The following is a 24,892-nucleotide window of genomic DNA, read 5'->3' as shown; positions in this document are numbered from 1 at the left end:
AACTTTATAATCGACACTTTTACTCATATGAGTACTTTTTGGCAGGTATCGTACCGGATAATCCTTTTTTTCAATTTTTTTTAGTTCAATAATTTCAAACCTACATCAGTGTCCTATGAACGTAATTTTCGAATGCAGGCAGTACATTGCCAAAGACACGAAACAGGTTATCAGGGAAACGATTAGATCAAATATTGTTTTTAATTGTTTATATAGAGAAATAAGTAAACATTTAAAATTATATTTTTCTTTATTTCCATTCACGTTCAGTTACTGCCAGTCGGCTGCAGTTTCATTTAATATCTGTTTCGTAATTACGTGTTTTTTTTTTGTTTTTTTTTGTGGTTTGTAATCGATTTGTACACAAAAATATTGACTGATGAATCGCTTTTCAGCGTTAAGTATTAAGAAAAATAATCAATACCTCAAAATATCGATACTTTTATGAGTACGATAGTTTTCTTTCGACACTGCTCATGAGTACAGTATCGATACCGTGTCCCTACTCCGCTGCGGGAGCGCGGCCCTCGGACCACAGCGCACGCGCCTCCGGGCGGTGTTGCCGGCGCCCGCCGCCAGGGGCGGTGTTGCCGACTCCCGCCGCCAGGAGCGCTGTCGCTGCGGGGGGAAACCGGCGTGCCGCCGTCACAGCCGCCGTGGACGTGGGCGACGGAGGGTTTCCGCGCTGCGCCGAGGCGAGAGAAGGGTGAGTCGCATCTCGACGACGACAGCTGCGTGTGTCTGTCGGACGGGGATCGTCACTACTCGAGCCAAGTGGCGTCAATGGCTCCCGCTACTTCCTGGCTCTTCGCTTCTCCCCGTAATGCTCTTAAGTAAACGTGATTACGTTTTTTGTGCTAACGCGCTTCTTCTCGGCTTGCTTTGGTAACCACAAAAAGGTTCTGAAAGATCATACACATTTTATATACAACTCTCACTATTACGTATACTAATTTTCCACGCATAAAAATATCTTGGAAAAATACCCGCCCTATGTTAGCCACTTTAAATGTCAAAAAATGACAAATTAAAATGAAAACAATAAAAAATAAACATCTATATGCAGGTGTAAAGGTGTTTGGCTGTTTTTCGTTATTAAATACCTTTTAAAAAAATTTCGTGGTGTCCACGTGCAACAAAAATGAAAATTCTTGCTTATTATATGATTAGGTATAGATAACACAATTCTCTTTGGCTGAGGTCGCAGACCCAATATATATATATATATATATATATATATATATATGCAAGTATACGAGCGCTAAATTATGATGTTGCGCAAGTTTGTAAGTGTGAAAGTATGCAAGTATGCGAGTGTAAAGTATACAAGTGTGCAAATATGCAAGTGCTCAAGTAAGCAAGTGTGCGAATTTGCAAATGTAGAAATATGTAATTGTGCAAGTGTTCAAGTATGTAAGTATGCTGCGTCATTTATATCTCTCCCCTGCCGGCTCCTCTTCTTCCGGTTCCGCCACCACGTACCTAACTATTCCCCTCATGCGATCGTAATTTTCGTAACGCTCGAAAATTGTAGCCCCCTTAGCAAAGAAGTTTCACTTCAAAAAATCTTGAGCAGATTTTGTGATTATTGAAGCTCTGCAAACTCAACCTGGCAACTACCTGATAGCTGGCTTTTCATATCCTTAACGTTTCTGAGATATTTTCCTAAATATTAAATTCACGAGATATTTTTAAAAGTAACCAACAAGAAAAAAAATATAAAATCCCAGAATTGTGTGAACGGTAGTTAGTCTCGCTGTTTGGAGATAAAACCAGATCGTCGATGAAAATATATGGTTACGGCAACGACTGACGTGGTGACTTACATGCCCTAAGCCCTAAGTTCGGATGGATTACTTTTTAGACGCATGTTTTCTATAATATTTTTAACGTCCATTTGATAGGTATTCGAATCGTCATGAACTATTTCGCGCCGGAAGCCAGCAGAAAGTGGCAGGCACTGTCAGGCGTGCCTTGCTACGCCGGCGTTCGATAACCTCGTGGGACGCTTAGAGCTCTGTTGAGAGGAAAATAAAAACGGAGGAAGGAGTAATGGGACAAATTAAGACGGCGGAGGTCAGCGGGGGAAAAAAAGATTACTTCCTGACGGGGGCGTACGATTGGTCGGAACGTATTGGTTCCATCAGATTCGATGAGATTATTTCGAGATTCGAGACTCTGAGTGCTTTCGAAGATGGCCAGCGCTGGAGGGAAGTTAATTGAGACGGACGTAGCAGACGAAAACCACAACGGGCCATTAAGGTTGAGAAAACTCTGTCGATCCTTAATTTTAAATAACCATCTGGTGTTTAAAAAACTTATTAAAACAATACAAAGGGCTGATTATCAATATGCGTGACAAAAATAACGAAAAAAAATTGCTATCTTGCTGTACCCTTTACCCCATAGTTTTCGAGAAAATCTAGTATAAATTTTAGAACGAAATACCTCAACGCCTGACTATGTATGCAACACTCAGAATACTCTGTTTGAAACAGTTGCCTAAAATCATGAATCAGGGGGCACTGATTGTGAGGGTGGTGTACAAGTCAATGTATGTACAAGGGATATTCGTAAATTAATCTCCGTTTAGTCATTAAAAACAGTGAAAAAAAGGTTTTACTGGCAGTTTTAATTTACTACAGACATACTTCACATTTTCACATAATCGCCATCCAGATCCAAACACTTTTCGTAACGCTGCACCAGTTTTTTTAACCCCTCTGCCCAGAAGTTCGCCGCCTGGGAATGGAACGGACGCCTCGGCTATAGGCATCATGGACTTCGAATACGCAATGCATATAGCCTGAGTACAGGCGCTCAGTAAACATCTCCGGAAAACATTTAAGCAATCTCCGCACTCGAGTCGAAAAATGATGGCTACCGTTTATTGGCCCGAAAAAGGCGTCGTTTTGGTTGATTTAATGACACATTGGTCAACAATCACAGCAAAAGTTTTGCAAAATTACGATTGTCAACTGATTTACTTCCCAGGCGGCGAACTTCTATGCAGAGGGGTTAAAGAAACTAGTGCACCGTTGCGAAAAGTGCTTGAAACTGAATGGAGATTATGTGAAAATGTGAATTAGATATGTAGTAACTAAAATCTTCATTAAAAACCTTTTCTCGACAGTTTATATTTTTAATGGCCAAACGGAATTTACTTTACGAATATAACTCGTATATTGAAGAAAACACTGAACTAACAATTAATTAAAACAACTGCCAATGTTACGTAAACACATTATCATGAATGCTGAACAAAACCACACGTGTCATTAAATACCACAAGAGAAATAAAATTTGATCGCACCTTTTTTTTTCGCGAGAAAATACCTTCTCGCAAAACATAATTTGATAACTAAGGTACGTTTTACTTTCCGTACCCCATTTCACAAAATTTAGCCCGTACAGTGTGAGGATTGCATCCCAATTCTGGAAGTCGCCGCGGCACAGACACGGACCACCGAACTCCGACGACTTGGCTCTCGCGGCCATCGAAGTGACGAACACGCATCTGGAAGACTGGAAACTCAACGTTCTTTTTCAAAACCCGCTTACAATCACCGACTACACTGCGATCTGTGAATCAACCAATGAATTAATGCGATCTAAAATTGCGTGACTATATAACGTTTTTTTTAAAGCTCGAACGGAGGCACTGGATAACTATCAGCAAATAATTTGTTAATAGCCGTGCATGAAAGAACAGTAATAATAAAAAAACGTCTCAAGACTTGTTTATTGCTAAAAAAATACTCGAACGTTGAAAGATTTTTTTTTATTTAAAAAAACAGTTTTCTTTACATAATGGACTGTATTATACCTGTTAATTTCATTTTCTTCTGTTATTATAGAAGCCTTCAGGTGGTAACACACTGCCGTGTATAAAACCCACATTTAAATTTTTTTTAAATACTATGTACGGTTTTACTATTATTTGTTATTTGATTAATACAATTAGTTGCGTCGTAAACATTTCAATTAATATTTAATTATTAGCATTGCCGCTCTGTGTGACTTCACAAGAGACACAGCCAGCTGCTGGGACGCTGCTCGGTGACATGTCGGGCTGCCTCGAGGTGACGAAGGAGACGAAGGAGACGAAGAAGAAGGCCAGGAAGGATGAAGGGGCGGGAGGGAGGACAGGCGACGGACGGGGTGTGGAAGAACTCGCGGGAGGAGATGGCAGGGAGCGCGACCTCACACGTGTCTTGCCGGCTTCAAAGCGCCGCGCCGCTCCGAGGGACCCCCCGGATCGCGTCTTCGCCGTAACCTCGCGGCGCCATTTTCGAAGCGAGCGCTGCCTTTCGCGTGCCGCGAGAACCGCCGCGAAGACGCCTCTGAGGCAAGACGCGCCTCGACTGTGCTACTTGCGTCTCCGCGCACAGCAGAAAAAAAAATGTAGTGTGGCTGTGTCACGGACACAGCCGTGTGTGTTGTACGTGAATACGTGTACGTAAAGGCTAATATTTTATATACAAAATATAAAGTACGCTATTTTTTTAATTTAACATCATATATATTCACTGTAGCTATTTTAAACTAATGTTTTATCTATGAATCGATAGATTTTGACGAGAGCTGACGATTGAAATTCAAACGAACGTCGTAGCTTCTCCGAGTCAAAACTTATACTAAATGGAAATCTTGAAACGCAGCAAAATGATCTCGAAATGGCGGCGTTTCCCCCTCCACCACGCGCGATGCGTCACAGTCCTCACTTAGCATAACGAATTTTTTTATCCTTTGGCTATACATTGGCGTAATAAAATTTTGGATGTAGATGATAGATATGTATACATAGTTGCAACACTAAACTGTATCCCCCGATTTTATTATCATTCGTTGTTTGAATTGCCAACCATTATGGAAGAAATTTTAAAGACATATTTACGTCAAAAATATATCATTAAAAAATTAGTTTGCTAATTTAATAGCGTGTGTTCTACGCATGTACGCGCTATGGTTGCCACTTAGCTTTCGCCTGCGCGGACGTAGAAATTTCTTTGTGGATTTTTGACTCATTCCAATATCATTCATACATTATAAATTAAACCAAAGCAGGCAACCTCTCTAACATGGAAGGTAAAGCACAGCCATCTCAGTAGGGGATCACAGTTGGTTCCGCTTAACCACTGAAGTAAGCTTTTCCTGAGCTGAGATGTGTTGTCGCAGTAGTAGTACCATGTTCACTCTCGTGTAAAAAACAAAACAAAAAAACAAGGCACACAATTTTGAAAATACATTTCATACGACACTTTATTCAAACATTTTGACATTCCTGCATCACTACAGAAATTTGATGGCAACTTTTATTTCCATTTAGCATATGGTTATGGAACTTGTTTCGCGGTTATTTACATGTAAGGTGACACAACTGATTCCTCTCGTGGAGATCATGAATTTTTTTGTATCAAAAACGCACTTATAACGGCTCTTAGTGGTGTGCTCACGTATACATAACAACGTGGTGATCATTGGAACCCTTTATTGCTTCTGCGGTAGAGTGTATATATATATATATATATATATATATATATATATATATATATACATACATTTTGCACATAGATGCATTTAACTCAAGATATGAACTAGATGAATATGCAATTAAAGTACATTAAAATATATATTATTCTTATCTGTTTACCTTAGAGTCCTTAGACTAAGTAAAGAACACAAAAATGTCCAGTTGAAAGTGGACAAACATTTGTAACTGTCACTCAGCTCCACCGCACGTCAGCTGGCGCTGACAGTGCTGACTAGGAGCTACGAGCGAGCAGCACGTCAGTTGACTGCGGTATAGATTCCGATCACGTGACTTAAATCAGTGAAATGACCGTGGGTTAAAGTTTCTTCTGACGAGCTGTCTCTGACTGGCAAATCAGCGAGCTGAGGTCACAGGAATGAAATGCGAGTACTTGCACTCATTGAGCAGAGCATTTTAACAAATTAAGAAGTGAGAAATTTTGCACTCCTAAAATTTAGGGTGTTCGTTTTTTCTTTCCCCCCCCGCGCGCGGAAAAGGACGGCGGATGTTTGCCGGCCCGTCTACGGATGAACTCGGTTCGCGCGCGGGCAGAAGTCCAGGAGACGAAGCCAGGGAAGTACGGTATGAAATATTCCGGCGCGGCTGCCAATATCCGCCCGACGGATTGGGGCGCTCTATTTTCCTCCGGTAATTCCCCTCCCCTCGCTTCCAGCGAGGACTCCAGACCTGGTGAACCGTTGCGTCGGTTAGGGGAAAAGAAGGGGAGGAGAGGGGTTTACAGGGATCTTTTCTGCTGACAGCTTCCACCGAGGGGAAGAAGGCGGCCTCGAGATTTCATCTTTCTGCCTCCCTCCCTTTGTCATACTCTCCCCCCCCCCGCCTTTGCCTGGCCAGCGATACGTCACTTCCGGCGGACGTCTTCTCCCTTACCCGGAAATGAATTTAAGCACGAGAACTAGTGAGTTAACACGGAATAAACTTTTCTTCCCACAACCGATCACTAACGGCATGCACATTTCGCGAAAAGATTCCAAAACTAGCTGAGAGTTAAAACACTGTAGCATCGTCTGTGTCTCGTGATTGGGTGAGGTTCTTTCAGGCACGTGTCAACTGTCAGTGCACCAATCAAGGTAATTCAACGCGGAAGCAAACTCGTCCTGAGTGGCTGGGTCAAAATTTTTTTTGCGAAAAATGTCTGTCCCTACCTATCACGCATAACCCGGTAGACGGTTTCGGAAAACTAACTCAGTTTCCTCAGCCAATGAACATGTAAGTCTTCGCACTTATCAATCAGAACATCAGTCTACTAAGTTATTTTTTTCCACTTCACTGATACATGTTTTCAAACTGTATAAACAACAAACGTTTTGGAGTTGCTTGGCTTCTGAGTTGTAGCCGCGTCGAAGGCGAAGATATCACCGACGTTTCGGTCGACGTTGCAGCCGCAATCATCAGGGAACAAGTATCCTACTGAGGTTATTACAAGTTCTCCTGCCCTTTAATCCTCTCGCCTGAGAGGGGAATGTTTCCCGAATAGCTGCAGCTGTGAGCCAATCAGAGTCTTCCTTTCTTCTGGTTGGCCTGTTGGTTTGGCCCAGCTCGGATTGTCCTTGTGACTTTCACCTCGTGCCGAGATTGAAAATCAACCTCAAGGGAGGTCATTTTAGAACACTCGAAAACATTCAAACGGCTGTAACCGACCAGCTGAAGGCTACTCCAATATCTGAGTACCAGCGCTGCAGTGAGGATTGGAAGAACCGTCTCCAGAACTGTGTGGCTTCCCAAGGAAATTATTTCTAGGGAGTCAGTATTGAATTATATTTCTATCTGAATAATAAAAATGGAAAAAATATGAGACCTATTACTAAGTTTATGTATAATTATATTCTTGTAGTTGGTCCAAGACTTTAAATCTACCTACGCAAAAGATTTAAAATAAAAGTTTTTAACTATTCTGAAAATTTTTAAGATAAATTCGAGCACAATATTAACAAACATTTAAAATATATAAGTTCTAGAGTTGTAAAAATTATTAGATAATAATTTTAGGCTACTCTAAACTTCAAATAATCATTTTCAGACAACATAAAAATCAAGTTTTGTGACAATAATAAAGATAATTTTTACAACTGAATAATCTTAAAGCATGAGAAATTTTTTATAAGCTACTGGAGTAAATGCGAAATAAAATTCACAAATGCGCTCCCAAATAGCTGCTTGAAAACGTGGGATTGAATTATTCGCAATTCGATAATTATTCATGGGCAGCGACTCGAAACAGTTAATTCTCGCTGGCGTTAAGTATCTCTATTGTATGAGAGATTAAAAGCCCTCATTAATATCTACTTACTGTGATTAACGTTATCGCCTCTCGGCCCGCTATGCGCAGTAACTCTCTCTCTCTCTCTCTCTCTCGCAGCGCAGTTTATTCATTAGAGGAAATTAATTGCCGCGTCGGCGCGCGCCGGCCTGGTTAACGAGCCGCCTCTTATCTTCTTCTGCTTCTTATCTTCTTCTGCCTCTTATCTTCTTCTCCTCTTCTTTTGCACTCCCTCCGTCCGCCGATGCCAGCTGGCGTTGACCAACATGGACGTGTTTTAACATTTGAAGCAGGAAGAAATGTCACTGCGTTCAGATGAAGCTTTTTTTTCCATTCACTGCATTTTACAGCTACTCCCAACTTGAGGACGAATTGTTTCACGAACAAAACGCTATACGGTTTACGGAAAACCATCTTTAAAATATTAAATTATATATATAATTAAAAAAAACTAAACGTAATCTTTATATTTTTGTGCTATTATATTCTGCGATAGCTCATTTCCGTCAAAGTACCACCATCACCGCAACTGTAAATTAAGTAGTTTAAAGCTTAAGTCAACAAATAGTTCATACTTGAAGGAAACAACTTACAAGGACTAATAATTATTATTTAATTGACTGTTAGGTATATTTCGTGGAAATGGTACTTATTGTAGCCGTTACTATGGTGCGACATCTGGAAAATATTTATATAGTTTTTGGTTTCATGGTCCTTAGACCCCAAAATCATAGTCAACTCAAAAGATTATATTTATATATAAATTCTAAAGAGATAGAAATGAAGAAGGTTTTTTGAAAAACAGAAAAATCGTAATAACTCCCATAATATGATGAATGTCACAACTCGTAAGAATAATACCAAAAAACATGTCTAAATTTTGGTACGACCAACCATAACTGCAAGGGGTTGCCGAAACAAGGGTGTGAGAACAAAATAATTCATAACGCCGATCGTAGGCACATAATCTAATCTGTTCAAATTATTTATAAAATCTATAATTTTTATCTAAATCTTTTGTCTAAGACAATTTTTGATAAGACAAACCATTACTGCAAGGGGGTTTGAAATACATTGAAGTATAATTTAAAAAAAAATTATTAACTTCAGTACCACGCATACTATTAAATCCATTCTAATTTTTGTAAAACCAAAAATTATTATATACAACTTTCGTCCGAACCGTGTTTGGACTGAACTGAGCCTTCGGGGGCGTCCATTAATTACGTGTGACGTTAAAGGGGGCGAGGGGTCTAGCCGAATCTCACCCAATCTCACGTGGAGGGAAATGGGGGGGGGGGGGGGGTTTTCTCGGAAAATATCGCGTAATTTTTTGTTTCCGCAAGAAATAGTGTAAAATTGCGAGAAAACTGGGTTTAATTAAGTAAAACATGTTCAACTACTAAAATATGGCTAAATCCTACACAATAATATTTATCGCGGTTATGAGAACGCCACGAAGTCTGTCTTGAGACCACACATGAGTCCCCGTGGACTGAATGAGAATGAATATTCTTTTAAGAATTTTAGTAGTTCCTATTTAAGAATTTGATTGTTCGATTTTCTCACTGTGATTCTAGACTACGTTCTTTCTTGAATAATAGCCTTAACTAGTCTTAAATAAAAATAATTAAGCAGATAATGTTTTTTTCTAATGAATCCATAGCAATCAAGCACAGATTAACGTATTTACACTAAAAATACGCATTTTGAAAAATCTCACGTTTGATTGTGGTGGGGAGGGGGTCGAGCCAAATCTCACGAAATCTCACCATGGGGGGGGGAGGGGGTAAAAAATCGCCAACATCGACTCACGTGATTAATTGACGTCCTCTTCCCCGCATACGATCAGTGTTGTGGCTTCTGTTGTTGTTGGATGTATCGTTTCATCGAAGACTATGGAAGAAACTTTGTAATGTTGCAATTGCAGCTGCACTTTTAGTTGGAAAAAAAGGAAAAACTAAATAGGAAAGCAACCAAAGAGTATAAACAAAGATGTCTGCCATCGACACCCAGCTGATGGACTGATTGTTTGGACTGACAGTTTGGACTGGCGAGAAGCCAGCTCTCGAGCCCACGGTCTGATTTCATGGGAAGCCACCAGTTCGTCAGTCCAACAATTCCGACTGACCAGTCCACCGGAGCAGGCTCCAAGGGTTCTCTAGCCCTATGCGGAGTCGACTTGGTGAGTGTCGACACAGCTCCGGTACTAGCCTGGACAGCTAGCAGAGGTTGGATAAGCCTCTACCGAACCACAGGTTCACTGGGTGTTTGGAGGGGTCCCAGTGTGACGTGGGAGAACGGGGTAGGCGCCAGCAGTGCTGATAACGTCTGAGTGCTTAGGACGCAGCCAACTGTCTGGTTAGCTGAGTGAGGCAGGGGGTGAAGGTGGTGTCTATGCTGAGATGGGTAGCCTCAGTCTCTGGACATAGCTGGATCTCTAACACCTCTCCTTTTTCGCGTATACGTGGCGGCCCCAGGCCGGTAAGGCCAAACGGCTAAGAGGGCTGTATGGGTTAGCAAATAAAAGGGGAGCAATCCCTATGCAGTCATTCTGACCAGTCCACCGACCTTGTTCACGCACGGAATTTCCGACTGTTGAGTTCCAACTGATCGTGAGTGTGGGGCCTTTAGCCGCGTGGAAGGTCGGGAGACGTCCTCGACCTGAGTACGCGGTGCCCGCACGGAGTGTAGCGAGGAGCTACGACACACCTGTCGAGCTCGGCCGAGGCCATGTCCACCTCGCGGTGTGGAGCTCCCTGACGCCTTCAGTGGCACTAGCTTTCTACCACAGACGATCCCCATACATAACCATTGCAGGCGAGTGTAACAGTAACTTAATATAAAACATCCGCTTTTTATCCCCCTGCGTTTATCATTACTCGGCCTTCAAGCTGATGTTGCTCAGCAATGAACGCAAAAAAATTTTTTTTAAAAAATCAAAAAATATTATTCCATCATGACCATCTACTTTATAATACTCTAACAATGACTGACTTACAAACAACGCACAGCTTAAACCCGTGGGTCTGGGAGCATGAAATTCTGCAGAGAAGTTCCTTATAAAACGAAGGTGAGCACTGAAGAAAGAAATTTTGAAAATTCATCCCCTAAGAGGGTTAAATAGGGTATGAAAGTTTGTATGGAAATATATCATTTTTGAATTTAGAAATATAAAAAAGTATCAAATGCTTTCCCATCGGGCAACCGGCTAGTTACCAAATAGGTGTATATATAAATATATATACATATATATTTGCGAGATAAAATATTAATTACAGAGGTAGGGACAGCTCAGGTTATTACATCCGAAGTTCGGACCTACCGGAAAAGAAAGTATGTGTTTAATATGTTGTTTCCTCCCCTTGGCTCTCTTCGGCCCTGGCTTCTCCCAGTTCTTTGTGCGAGCACATCCCCCGGCGAAGGAGATATTGGAATGCTCGCTGACCCAGACGTAATCCCCGACCCGCCCGCAGTTTCGGCCCGGCGATGGATGGGGCTCCCGCCAGGAGGTAGCGAGGACAGGTCTCGGGACCACGCAGGGGGGAGGGGGGAGACTTCATCGCCGGGCTCGGAGGGCGACCATCGGCGGGAGACGCGCCGGGAGTCGCGCTCTTTAACAGGGCGGTATCCCAAATTGTTTTCAAGTGAAACTTCTTTGCTGATGGTGCTACAATTTTCGAGCGTTACGAAAATTCCGATCGCACGAGGGGAATAGTCAGGTACGTGGTGGGGGGAACCGGTAGAGGAGGAGAGTGCGTCAGCGGCGAATCCACTCCAACGCATGCGCTACCGGTCGAACGGGAAGACGTAGCGTAGCATGCTATAAGTTAGTTGTAGCGGCCGGAAGGGGAGACGGCAGGGGAAATGTAGAGATGACGTAGAAGTGAGGCTACGGAATCATCGTAACGCTGTTTGGGTTTTGTTTTTTCATTTTTCGTAATGGCTTACGTTTGACGCCGCCATATTTCTCTTATTTTATTAAAGTATCTCCAATTTTTTTTATTCGTGTGGAAAAGAGTTATTGATTAGTGCAATTAACTTTATAAGTATCATTCGTTTTTATGTGAATAGTGTGATTTGAAAATATAAAAAAAAACATATTAACTTAAAATGTGAGCTTTGCAAGTTAAATTTATTATTGGTATGTGAGCACTGTGATTCCAAATGTCGAAACACGTAGATAGAGTTATGAGATGGACTTTATAAGTCTAATTTATGCTAGATTGGAGTGTTTTTTTTTCCATTCAGATGGAGATGGTGATTTAAGATCATGCCTAAAAATAATAAAAAAATCTCTGTGTATGATGTATTTTGGACTACAGCCATCTAGGTTAGTTTAATGAATTTCCATCGCGCTGAACGGTAATTTTGTGTATGAAATAAATAAAATAATTTAACAAAATTTATTTTTTGACGTGAATTCCATGAACGTCTCACTTGACGGTCAAGCGGTCACGCCGAAAAATTGTGACACCAAACCGCGATAAACTCGGCCCATCGTACGTCGTAAGAACTTGCTTAGTAGAAAATAATATTATAAACAAATATTTAAAATCATGAACAAAATCACGAAATATTAGAAGGAAGATAATTTAGGATGCTACCCCCGTAAGGGCGACGCTTGCGAGTAAGTCAGAAGCACCGTCGCCCCTACGCGCAGGGTGCTCGGTGGCTCACGAGGCGAGGGTTGTGAGCTGGAACCCAACCACCGGCTTGGATCAGGCCTGCCAGAACGGAGCCGGGTAGCCAAGTTGTTCGGCGGTCTCGCCTCTGTGATCCGCCTGTGTCGCGAGACCTTTACACGCCCTTGAAATGATTCAAGCAATGGAGTATTTTGATTTAATACAATGTCTTGGGCATACTCCACTGCAGTTCTGCACTACCTGTCGTGGAAAAATTTTCGTAAATGCAAAATAAGAAAAAAATTAAAACATAAACCCACAAAAAAAACATGCATAAATCAGCTGATGTCAAAAAAAATTAACCCGAAGATGAACCTAAACAGGTATTATGGACAACACAACTACTACAGCACAGATGACTACATTCAAACTTAATATCAGACAGCACAAGAATTCCGTGGAAGGAATTCAATCATGAAAAAAACAGTTCAGACGAATACAGTAAGCTAACAATGGCAGACAGTTTCAACAATAACAGTAAATGCAGACAGACAACAAAACCTGGACAACGCGGCAAATATACGAACACAGAGCTGAAGATAAACAGATGTTATGGACAAAAAAAAAACGACAACACCACCACCGACGAACACAGAAGCTTCTCTATGACGACACAGTTGTGACGTCTATTCCCGTGATCAGGTACAAACAGAACTTAAATTTACATTAAGGCTGTGCTATCTTGGATTTTTCCATCTTTTTTGCTAAAATTCTAATTTTAAACTATTTATCCAAATTTATTAGAATGTCAAGGTAACGCCCCTTAAGATCGGGTTGCGCGAGACGCTGAACTGAAGGACTGTTTCCCGACGTCGCGTCGGTTCGTATCTTTTGAACTCTAGCGGTCACCCTAAAGGCGAGTGCAGCGGACGTTTTTCAACACACTTGCCAAAGATGACGTTAAAAGGGCACCTCGTGTATATACTGCACACTTAGAAGCGAATGGGCGCTTGATGCTCTTGCCACTGTCGCACTTAGCACTTTCTTGTTGCTGTCTGAATAAAATAATTAGTTTGGTAGGCGGGACCCAGTAGACTTATACTCCAGTTTTATGGTGGGTGCTAAAGTAGCCTATTTTTAGAGGTTTTGTTTTAGTTTATTTTAGAAAAATTTTTTTACACTTTTTTGTGGTGCAGCCAACAACAGCATTAGTGTTGTAAGTCCTCTATTCCTGGTACTGTATCCCTGGCTAAAGCGTGGTTATGTGAGGCGTTTATAATGGTACATCAAGTTATATAAGTCCTCCTTGGCTTAGCCACAGACGAAGGTCAGAGGTTTATTAAGAACAATCCATAATGCTGTGACGATAAGTAGTCAACCCTTACTCATATGCCGTGTGATTCAGGCGGTGATTGCACCTTGTGGTTCAAACAAGAAATAATGACACCGTATTCTGTTAAATAATTTTTTTGTAATTTTTTTATCATTCTATTTTAGTGGAAAATTAATCATATAAGTATACCCTCTCGTTAATCATCTCCCAAAATTAAAGAATTATCTTGAATAAACGAATCATCTTTTAATTTATCTAAATCTGTCGATCAGGAAAAGATAAATGTTAGTTAGAAGGGGGGGGGGGGGGGGGGAAATGCACACAAGGAAATATTCTAGAAAAAAAAATTTCATAATCTAGGGACACTTTTTTGACTGTTAGCTGGTTCCAAAAAAACATTCAGATAAGCACACATACACAGAAGTCAATAGTTGTGTTTACCTCTGAAAGTTTGCCAAATTAAACCCCAAATTTAGCGTGCTGGGATATTTTTTTACGGGCCCTCGCGGAAGCGTGAACATTTTTCACTCTCACGCCATTTTTCACGGTATAACCCTTTGCTGCCCCTCACCATCCTCCCCCCCCCCCCCTCATCACCCCTATCCAGCACAGGTTTCGCCACTATTACTTGCTCGTGTGTGTGTGTGTGTGTGTGTGTGTGTGTATATATATATATATATATATATATATATATATATATATATATATCCTTTTTGCGTTCCAACGGCGACCCCGGGCGCGGTATCGACAAGCACCGACCCCGCAGGGTCGCGGCGATAATTGATGACTTTAATGACTCCGAGCGTTGTGGAAGAGAGTTTCGTGTGTGTGGGTGTGAGGGGGGGGGGAGAGGACGCATTGTTCGGTCAGCACGTGGCAACCCTGCCCAGCACGCGGCTAAAATGTTAACTTCTCCCCCTCCCACTCACCCCCCCCCCCTCATCGTCCTTCCCCGTTCGCGCAACACTCGCGCCGCGAAGAGACGTCTTCCTGGGTCAGCTGCAGTGTTGCCGAAATGTAAATAATTTTTTTTGTATTGGTTTCGGTTTTGAAAAATCTTTTTTATTCAAGAAATACGCCAATTTGGCACAGTGTCGTTACCACATGACGCAATACAAAACACAAATACACTTCACAGCATGTCTAACAGTATATACTGGGGTTTTCCCACTGTGAATGAAAAATATGTCTTTGTACAAACGGTGACAATCACCTTACATCTTTTTTTTTTTGGGAGCTGTAAATACATTTACAGGTAAATTTAATTGTTTTTTTTTTCAGGGCAGTTTTTAATATAAATTTAGTCCTAACCCTAAAATATGCATGGAAAAGCGGTATAGACTATACAAGTTCGCTAGATATTTTTCATTCATTCAGCAATTATTTAAAAGTTAAACTTAGCAGTCGGTGATTTGGTAATTTTAGGTTTGTTATTATAAGCTTTAAATTAAAACAAATACTTTATCGATTTTACATCTGCAACGTGACCACTTAACAAATGAAAGATGATTTTTGAAACACGGGCTGAGAAAATGGCTGTGAAGACCTGCAAACATTATATTCACAGAAACTTCTTCAAATCTTACCAAACAGAGGTAACTAGAATATATCTCTTTGCAGAATTTTTAAAAATATATAGCTTTCTTTGTCAAATTATACAGTTTTTAATTGTAAACGACAAAAACTTGTCAAAAAGCGACTGCCACCGAGACATTGAATTTTGAACGAAAGTATGAAATAAAATAAATGTTATTGTATTTAAAGATCTTTTATTCCAATACTGAAACAAAAAAAAAATATATTAAAATTTAGAGGTTAATCGAACAAGTTTCAACAATATTGCTGACAAAATACTAACTAGACAATAGTGCTGCTAGGGCAGATGTTAGAAACATTTGCGTACAACGTAGGATCCCGAACGTATTGCATCACACTGGTAATTGACACAGCAAGCCGCCTGGCGGGGAAAAGAGGAGTCACTCAACTCGCGACTCAGCAAGAGACACGGATCTCCCATTAGCTGCGAGACTTCAGTAGTGTTTGACGTACTAGACCAGGAAGAATACGAGGCGTCTGTTCATTGTCACGCATCAGCTTCTCGAAGTGCTGTGCGACTTTTGACTGTAATATAACAGTAACTTACATAAATTCTACTTCAAGTTAGCAGCAAGATCAAGTGGTAACGACTTTTTCAGAAATTACTGTAAAAGCGGAAAATACTCGTATTAAACTGTGCATGTGGTATCAAACAGGTTTCATTACATTAATTAATGATTAAATCAAAAAATACTAAAAGTGGCTTTATTGATGTGTGATAGATATAAATTATATTAAAAAAATAAATGACCTCTAAAATTATTTTATTCGGGAGCTTGCAGTTAAATAAATAATATGATTCGGATTTAACATGAGTGAGTTTTTAACTTTGGAACTACACAACCTTTTGAAAACATTTTTTAAAATTTTTCTTTTAGTTCCTACTTCCATAAAGTTTTCACTAATACCTTAAAGAGTTTTATGTGTACCTATATTCCTTTTTAAACAACTTATTTTAATGAGGGGATGAAAAATGTTCTCCCTACACTATTTTTTTTTTTAGAAAATTGGAAATACAACATTTAATAAACTCAGTGTTGTATGGGTATTGTTTTAGCAGTGTAACTAAATATTTTTTTCTGTTATAATGCTATTCAGACTTTAGTTTGACGGGTAGTTATTTGTCACGAATTATTATTTGATTAACTAAATAATACACCGTATTATAATAATGAGCCCACGAGCATGTAAATATGTTGAGTCCAACTAAGAATGTTAGTTAAAAAAATTAAACAAATCCCGTGCGTGTAATATTATTTTTATTTTCACTTTATGACAATATGGTTATAATGTAAAGAATTACAGTGATGTAGGTCCGTGCCCTTTATTTTTTGTCGTATGAATCTGTGAACATGTTCATTCAACGATGGCAGAACATTGCCAATGCCTATGAAAGCATTGCAGTATGTATATGTAGTCTATTGGCAGAATATTTTGTACTGTAATTCAATGATAAGGTGATAATGCAGAACTAAAAAACCAGTCTAGAAGAATGCTCGAACACATATAAACTATACCAGATGCAAAATTAAATGAAAAACTAATTTATATTAATCAATTTTAGCTTTTATGTTTAATAAACAAATTTTCTTTAAGGTGTATGCAATTCAACAGTGACCAATATTTATAGTTAATTAACCATAATTTATTTATCAATATTATTGATACCCTGAGCTATTATTTTGATGTGAGTAATAATTTGGTTTATTCATGTTTATTAATTTATTTCTTTTTTAATCCAATTTTTCATAAATACAAAAAAAATGCCAGGATTATTAAATACTTGAAAATAAGTGAAAACCAAAATTCCTGTTCTGCGTTACCTTGTTATTAAATTATATTGTTATGAGTATCATGGTGAGAACTACTGGGTTCGTAAGGGATAGCCCGATTAATTAGTACAGTTTTATTTATAAGATACTAAGTATACACTATAAATATTTTGCTCCACTCAAGATTTCTGTCCACAAAAATTATTCTTACACTGATCATTGAAACATTTAACACTTTCCACTGGAGTTTGGCTCGACAGTGGCTCGCTCTACTGTCCATCTCTGTCCGCCGCAGCACAGTCCTCAACTATCGCTCGTCGCACCGAACTGGCTCGCCTGGCCTTCTCGCAGGTATCGCCTCCCGATAGGTCCGGTTCGCTCAGCAAGGGCCACTTGCCCTCCACACCTCTCGCTGATCGCACGGGTATCGCCAGTATCACTCCCGCGGAGGCCGGCGTCGTCGCTTATATACCCGTGGCGTCCTACTCGAAGGGACAGCAGCCCGAGGCGGGACGGTGTGCGTGAAGCAGAAGGGGGTGGGTAGCGACGACCCTTGTAATCCGGCCAGGCGCGCGTGGCATGCCTCACGTCAGTGGACGTCGCGTGACGTCAGTGGTCGTGCGGGGCCGCCAGCCAGCTCAGGTGGTCAGGCAGGGTAGTCTATTTCGCGATGTCGGAGAGACGCATGCCGTGGGTTTCGAGTGATGATTCAGACGAAGATAATATCCTGTTGGCTGTCACCATATTTAAACGTAAAAAAAAAAATATGAAGAATTTCATCATTTGATGAAGCAGTCGCTGGTGAGGACGAAACCAAATTTGAGGATAATTACAGGATAAATTCAACTAAGTTTGATAGCATCCCCTTGGATTCAATTCCCAGACATTGTCCTGCATGTCCTACCTTCTATAATCTTCCATCGATTTATTCCATAAACATGGATATTTTCGTAATCTTTCAATTAACTTTTCCGTGACTTGACTATTTAAAGGACATTACTGAGAGAAAATAAAATTCATAAAAAGCAAACGTAGAAGTACTGCACAATTTCGTGCAGATGTTTTTGTTTATCTGCGCATGCGCAAAGTCAGCGACGTTTTAGACAAACAAGGCTAGAACCAATCACCTGGCGACGTCGCCAACATAGCGAACATAGCGAACACAGCTTTGTGAGGCCAGTGACACCTGAGATGCAGCTGGCTGTATTTTACTCGCGTAGTGAACATTGCGAACATAGCGAGCATAGCGAGCACAGCTTACTGTGTGGACGTAGAATTACACGCACTCTTTTTTTTTTAAATTATTTAGTTTTTAATTATGAGATTCTTAGACCCTAAATAACGTTACATTACTTCGTGTTTCTAATGTAATTTATTAGAATGGTTTATGTTAAGAAAACTCAACTCATTCGTCTGCAATGGGGTGATTAAAAACAATACACAATAGAAATCGCATAGTATTCAACGTACTAGAACAAATACATAACCTGCCAACAGTATATAAAGTTCAAATGTTTTATTTGCAGGCATTAAAAATATATACGAACTTTCGTTGAGTAGGAAAAAAGGTGGAAGAAAGTTGAGGCTGATCGAATCATATGATCTTGACATTTAAACTTCGCAGGCACAAAAAAGAATTACAGCTGTTCTGTGATAAAATAAGCCATTTTTTTTGTCTAATGCTTTTTTTTAGACTTAAGAATTTTCTGAAAAAATAAATTCAGGATTAATATTCACTCCTTATAAAATATTTATTCATAAAATGTAATAAAATTGTTACGCGAAAAAATGCCGTTCATTTCATTATTATCACATTTTATGAGTTCATTAACGAACACTCTTTATTATTTTGTACACTGACAGTAACTCTCATTAAAAATATACCAAAAAAAAAGTGTCACTTTCATTCCCAACAACGCAATATACTAGAATTTGATTGTTTAGTATTGGAAACCAGCGAATCAGTTTTTATTCCCAACTGTATTATGTATTTTGAATAAATTAAAATGAATTATTAATTCCAAAAAAAAATTGCGGATACGTAGCACGTAATTAATTTTACTCTTTATAAAAGTATTTTTAATATTAACTACCAATCCTATATGGAATGCTTTGAAAATAAATTAGTTCCTTTGTTGGTATTTATATATATATATATATATATATATATATATATATATATATACATACATACATATATACATACATACATATATATATATATATATATATATATATATATATATATATATATATATATATTTAGAAAATAGTACTGAAAATTTCAAATCAAATTCGATTGCATATTAAAGCAGAGTAGCACTCTCACATAAATATATTTTAATTTCACTGGCGCGTGAGGGGGAAAACCCGTTCTTCCTTAAATAACGGATTTAACAGTGTAAATGGTACTAAATTAAGAATTTTTCCAATTTACACATTTATTTTTTCAACCCTCTGCAACAATAATTCGTCTTATAAAAATTGTTTCAGACAATTGTTGAGAAAGAATTATGAGATTAATAAATAGTTTGTACGAATTTGATGTTGTGCCTACAAAGGGAGTTAAGATTTTTTTGTCCTTAAACCCTTGTTTTTTAAACCCCTTGTTGTTATGGTTGGTCTTATTAAAAACTTTTTCATATAAAATATTTTGGCATTACTCCTACGTTCAAACGTATGTGATATTTATTATATTATGGGAGTTACAGCGATTTTTATGTTTTTCAATAAACCATCCCCATTTATACCCCTTTGGTGGGATATTGCTCATTAACGAACTCGACCGATATTTTCCACTATTATATTTTATATATCAGTTTGGAAGTGATTTGTGATAAATTGCGACAGTTTTCGTGTCAATGAAATAAAAAAAACTACAAAAAAAATTCCGATGTTGCATCAAGGTAACGGCTACAATAGGTAGTATTTCTTTTAAATCTACCTTTAAAGGCCAAATGTTTTTCTTTTATAGCTGACAAGACCACATTTGTTTCTTTTTGTGAGCAAGTAACCTTTTGTATTCGCTATTTCGATGTAGATACAAATAAAATACATGAAGAATTTATTATTAAGGTTTTTTGTCGAATTTTTAAATCTTACTGGTGAAAAAAAATTGCTCAGCATATTTTGAAGGTGTTGGAAAACACTTAATCTGGATATTACGTTGTGCCTGAATTATCCCTGGAATGTAAATTCAAAATCTTTAGGTGGTGTCATAAAAAATAAATAACTGTAGTTAGAGAGCCTAGAAAACTGTTTAGACGGCTCTCAGTGGAACAAATTGGGAACTCCGCAATGCTTTCAAGAACATCTTGATTGCCTTTGAAACCCTGTGTGCTCGCTATGAATACTCTTTTACTGGTTTATAAAGCTCTTTTTTTATTACTTTTGGAGCATTTGCAGCGGGCTTCATCTACCTCCGCCCAAACATGCACTCCAGTAATAAAGTAATTTTATTTTTGAATGTGAAATACGCTTTTCTCTCTGCTGCAAAAATATTGAAAAATCGGTTAAAAACGTTTTTTACTGGCTGCAGCAGTGCGTGCGAAAAATTCAAATGAGTTTCTGCAGTTACTAGTTTGCAGGTTTGCACCAGAATTACAACTTTCATTTAAATAAAGCCAACTTGGGTAATATTTATTTCATGAATAATTGTAAAAAAAAAAAACAAAAAAAAACGGAGAACGTGGAATTTCCGAATGCGTGTGAATGAAATAATAATATGTTTCACTACTGTGGAAGAACTCGTCAGGCCACGACTATGCACGTCTCCTTCGAACCGTTAGACTAGAATACCATACAAATCATATGGGTTATATGAGTGTAATCATTACTGTTACGACAAGGTTTAGGGTGTAATTCACTAGCCCATTATGCTACTGAATCACGATGTAATTTCACTTGCAAGCTCAGAGAACATAGATAATGCTGCTACTGCTGATGATATGAGGAGGATGACGATATTAGGATAGGGTTATCATCCCAGCCACTGCCACGGCATGATAACGAAGGCATGACTGCCTTCCGCAGAATGGCGGTGAAGGGACAGAAAACAAAGTTTTGACGCCGAAAGCTAATGTTCCACTATTGAAAAATTTTCCGACCTAGCAGGAAATCGAACCAGGGACCTGTGGCCCACCGGCCAGAAACTGTGACTACTGACCTTTTTTTATTTATTTATAAAGATCATTGTCATACGGCAAGTTTGACGGTCACTAATGTACCAATCATCTTCTCTCCCTCCTTAATGTTGTTTTTTTTCTTCTTCATGTAACCACGCGTCGTTGTGTAATTGTAGTTGTAGTTGTTGGTGTATGGGTAAGCGCCAAGGAGACGATAAGGACAACACAAATTACATCCATTTCTTACCCAGGATTCTAACCCAGAGCCCTCGCACCGTATCCCGGTGCGTTGCCGACTGCGTTACGAAGACCGACTTCCACTGAGCTAACAGTTTTTACTATTTTAATGGGTTCTTTATAATGTTTGTGTGCTTTAAGAGGCCACTCCAGTGTTTCAGGGGCACTTTGCAACCCACGTTAACCTCATAAGATTCAATGCTATTTTCATTTTGCTTATAACTTATTAACTAATATAGATTTGGAAATGATGCTTGCTTGATATGTAAGACAACGATGCTTTTATCAAAGCCCCTTTCTTAAAAAACGTGCATAAATTATTGTTCAAACCTAGACAATACACTTATGCATATTAGTAAAGATTAGTATAAAACCACTTGGAAAGAACTTGAAGAACTCGCATAAACTTCTGCTGACAATGACTAGCGGAAAAGTTTTTAACGCCTTGACTGAAAATCTTTCTTCACAGAAGTGTTTGATTTGTGGTGCTACACCCAAAATGATGAACGATGAATCGAGGCATTTGGCAGCAACCAAGATAATTTTGGCTTTGATTTGTCAACGCTTCATGCGTGGATTCGTTGTTTCGAATGCCTTTTACACATTAGCTATATATAAGTATATATAAGTAAGATATAAAATAAAATGGCCGGCTAGAAGTGCTGAAGATAACGCTAGTGTAAGACAAACATACGAGGAAATTAAACGATGCAAGCATGCAATGGAAATAATTGTGGACAAACTAAATCCAGGATTTCGTTCAACAAATGATGGAAACACTGCTCGCCGTTACTTTAGCAACCCTGAATTGAATGCTTAGGTCACATAATTGGATGTAAACTCAACAATCAATTTGATGTATCTTCTGCTTTCGAGATAAATTTAGTGGAATTCAACCAGTTTTGTCTGAACACAAGAAAACATGACTCAGTCTTTATTCATGATACTGTACGCCTGTTACTGTACATAAAATACTTGTACACAGTACAGAAGTCATCAAAGCTGCGATTGTTTCAATTTTGTAGCTATTGGACGAAGCCCAGAAAGCTAGGATCAAAGATTGTCGTGGAAAGCATTCACGTATTGCTTCGAAAAGAGACTTACTATCCATGTTGATTATAACATCTGATCCTCTGTTCAATATTCCCGAGAGGTTCCCAAAAAGAAGACGGGTAAATTGTGTTCAGAAGACTTAAAACTGATTATAGCTCTTATAATCGAGCGTCGACCTCTACCGTGTTCAAACCTGACACCCCAAAAATATATCATGGACGATTCTGGTGATGAGGATTAGTTAAAGAATTATTTTGTATTCAATGTGTAATAATGTGTAGGTATTTTATGTTGCCTAAATATTTTAATTTTTGTTTTGATGTTTTTGTATTAATGGTTTTTGAGTTATTTGATTAATTTATTGAATTTTCATACCACCTAAATGGTAACTTGTAAAAAATACAATGTTTTTTCTATTCTTTTTTCATTTTTTACGGCAATCCTCAATAATAAAGTTTATAATTAATAAAAATGTTTTATATTCTCATTACATATATTACCAAAACCGATCTATATAAGTGCAACAATGTCGAAAACTAATTTTGTCCACCCGGACTATTCGGACGTAACACTGCGCGCAGGTGTGAATCCTACAGCTCTACGGAGTGTCGGCCCCCGTAGCGTAGTCGGCAACGCATCGGGCTGCGGTGCAGAGGTTCTGGGTTAGAATCCCGGGTAAGACACGGGTTTTTTTTTGTGTTGTATTAATACACCAACAACAACAACTACAATTTCACGATGACTCGGGCTGACATGAAAATACAACATTAAGGGGGGGAGGGGGGGGGGGGAGATGAATGTCAAACAGGAGACTGTCAAAACTTGTCAGTGTGCCACCCAAGATGTCAGTTACAAGAAACTATTTCCTCTCGGACGTAGCACTAGGGAGGAAATGCAGGAGCGGTGCGGTGTTTCCGTCTGCAGACATACCCGGACGCTGCGCCCCGCCGCGCCGTCGAGAAATGAGCGGCCCGGAGGCGCTGGTCCGCGCATGACGAGCGGCGCTCCCGAGTGACGGCCTCGCTTCTCGGAGCGCGAGATGGCCGACGCGAGACGCTGCCTGCTGCTGATGGCGTCGCTGCTGTGCCGCGCCGCGGCGCAGGTCGTCTGGACGCCCATCTACCTGGACGGCAGCAGTGAGTGTCTGCGTGCCACGACAGTCTACTCGCGTGGTGACGTTGACACCACGGGAAATTTTGAAAAAATCTACTCTTTCGAACTTTTTTTTTTTAAATCCAACCTGAATCTAAAATTTTGAATATGGTTTTGCTGATTTAGTATTCTTTCCTGATAAATTATCTTCGGGCCAGTCAAGGCCAAATTTGTCCGGTATAATCACTTCATTATACGTGGCAATAAAACCTTTGAATGTTTTTTTTTTCAACACAAAATGATGAATTTAAAAAATATGTATTGACCAGCACGTTAAGTTACAAGGTAATAAAAATATGGGCGCGTGTACTTATGTACGCGCGTTAGAAGTTATACATAGTTGGCGTAGTAAAAAGTTAACTTTGATTTTGCATGCAAATAATTAATGGAAATAATATAATAAAATTACTGGAGTGATATTATAAATAAGATTGGTAAAGCATAAATTCAATCAAATTAAAAAAAAAATACTGAATACTCAGTATTCAATATTAATATAAACACATGCATACAATTAATTATTTTATTTAGTGAAATAGTCGGAATAAATTTTAATTATTAATGAAAATCAATATGAAACCTGGAATTTTATTATAATATATCAATTTTAATTATTTATTAAATAATATTGTAATTTTCATATTTTGTAATGAAAGTAAATTATATATATACGGGAACATAGCCTCACAAATATTCCAATGTAAACGGGCAGGAGACTACTAAACCTTCCACAGACACTAACTGTCAGCGACAATGGAAGCTTACAAGCAACCTGACATCGTTATACATACAGGACCATAACCTCACTTATAGAAATATACTTGAATATGTTTATTAACACATTTGATATTAATACTATGCAGAATAAATAATGTTTTAATAATATGACCCACTATTTTATATCAATCACTAAAGTAGCTATATACTTTAAAAGCACATACATATTTTATTTGTAACTTATGTAGCGTGTTTTCAGCCTGTCAATTTTTGTTGCATCCTGACCACGCATCGTAAATTTCATTCCCAGCATAGAGAAGTATAACTTCCATAAATAAAATTAGAAGCACCGCCTTTCCCTGCCCTGGAGCCACTCCTGTTTTGTGATTACTGTGGACGGTGGACCTCGTTGTGCGGTGTAGACGCACAGAGACAGCCGGAAATAGGGCGTAACTGCCACTACTTCATA

The 24,892-nt window shown here is 39.0% G+C and overlaps 1 protein-coding gene across 3 annotated transcripts in view; it reads left to right on the top strand.

Moving 5' to 3' along the window:
* The first annotated feature begins 551 nt into the window (after positions 1-551).
* The window catches only part of LOC134530532 (uncharacterized), a 127,285-nt gene continuing 102,944 nt past the window's right edge, over positions 552-24,892 (top strand). For all 3 annotated transcript variants that reach the window (XM_063365431.1, XM_063365433.1, XM_063365432.1), the window contains exons 1-2: positions 552-706; positions 23,479-23,690. In XM_063365431.1, the coding sequence (XP_063221501.1) occupies positions 23,594-23,690 (97 nt within the window). In that variant the 5' untranslated portion in view covers positions 552-706; positions 23,479-23,593. The remainder of the gene's footprint in view (positions 707-23,478; positions 23,691-24,892) is intronic.

Source organism: Bacillus rossius, chromosome 3 (genome assembly GCF_032445375.1).
Source record: "Bacillus rossius redtenbacheri isolate Brsri chromosome 3, Brsri_v3, whole genome shotgun sequence".
Lineage (NCBI taxonomy): Eukaryota > Metazoa > Arthropoda > Insecta > Phasmatodea > Bacillidae > Bacillus > Bacillus rossius.
This window is presented reverse-complemented; position numbering and strand designations above follow the sequence as displayed.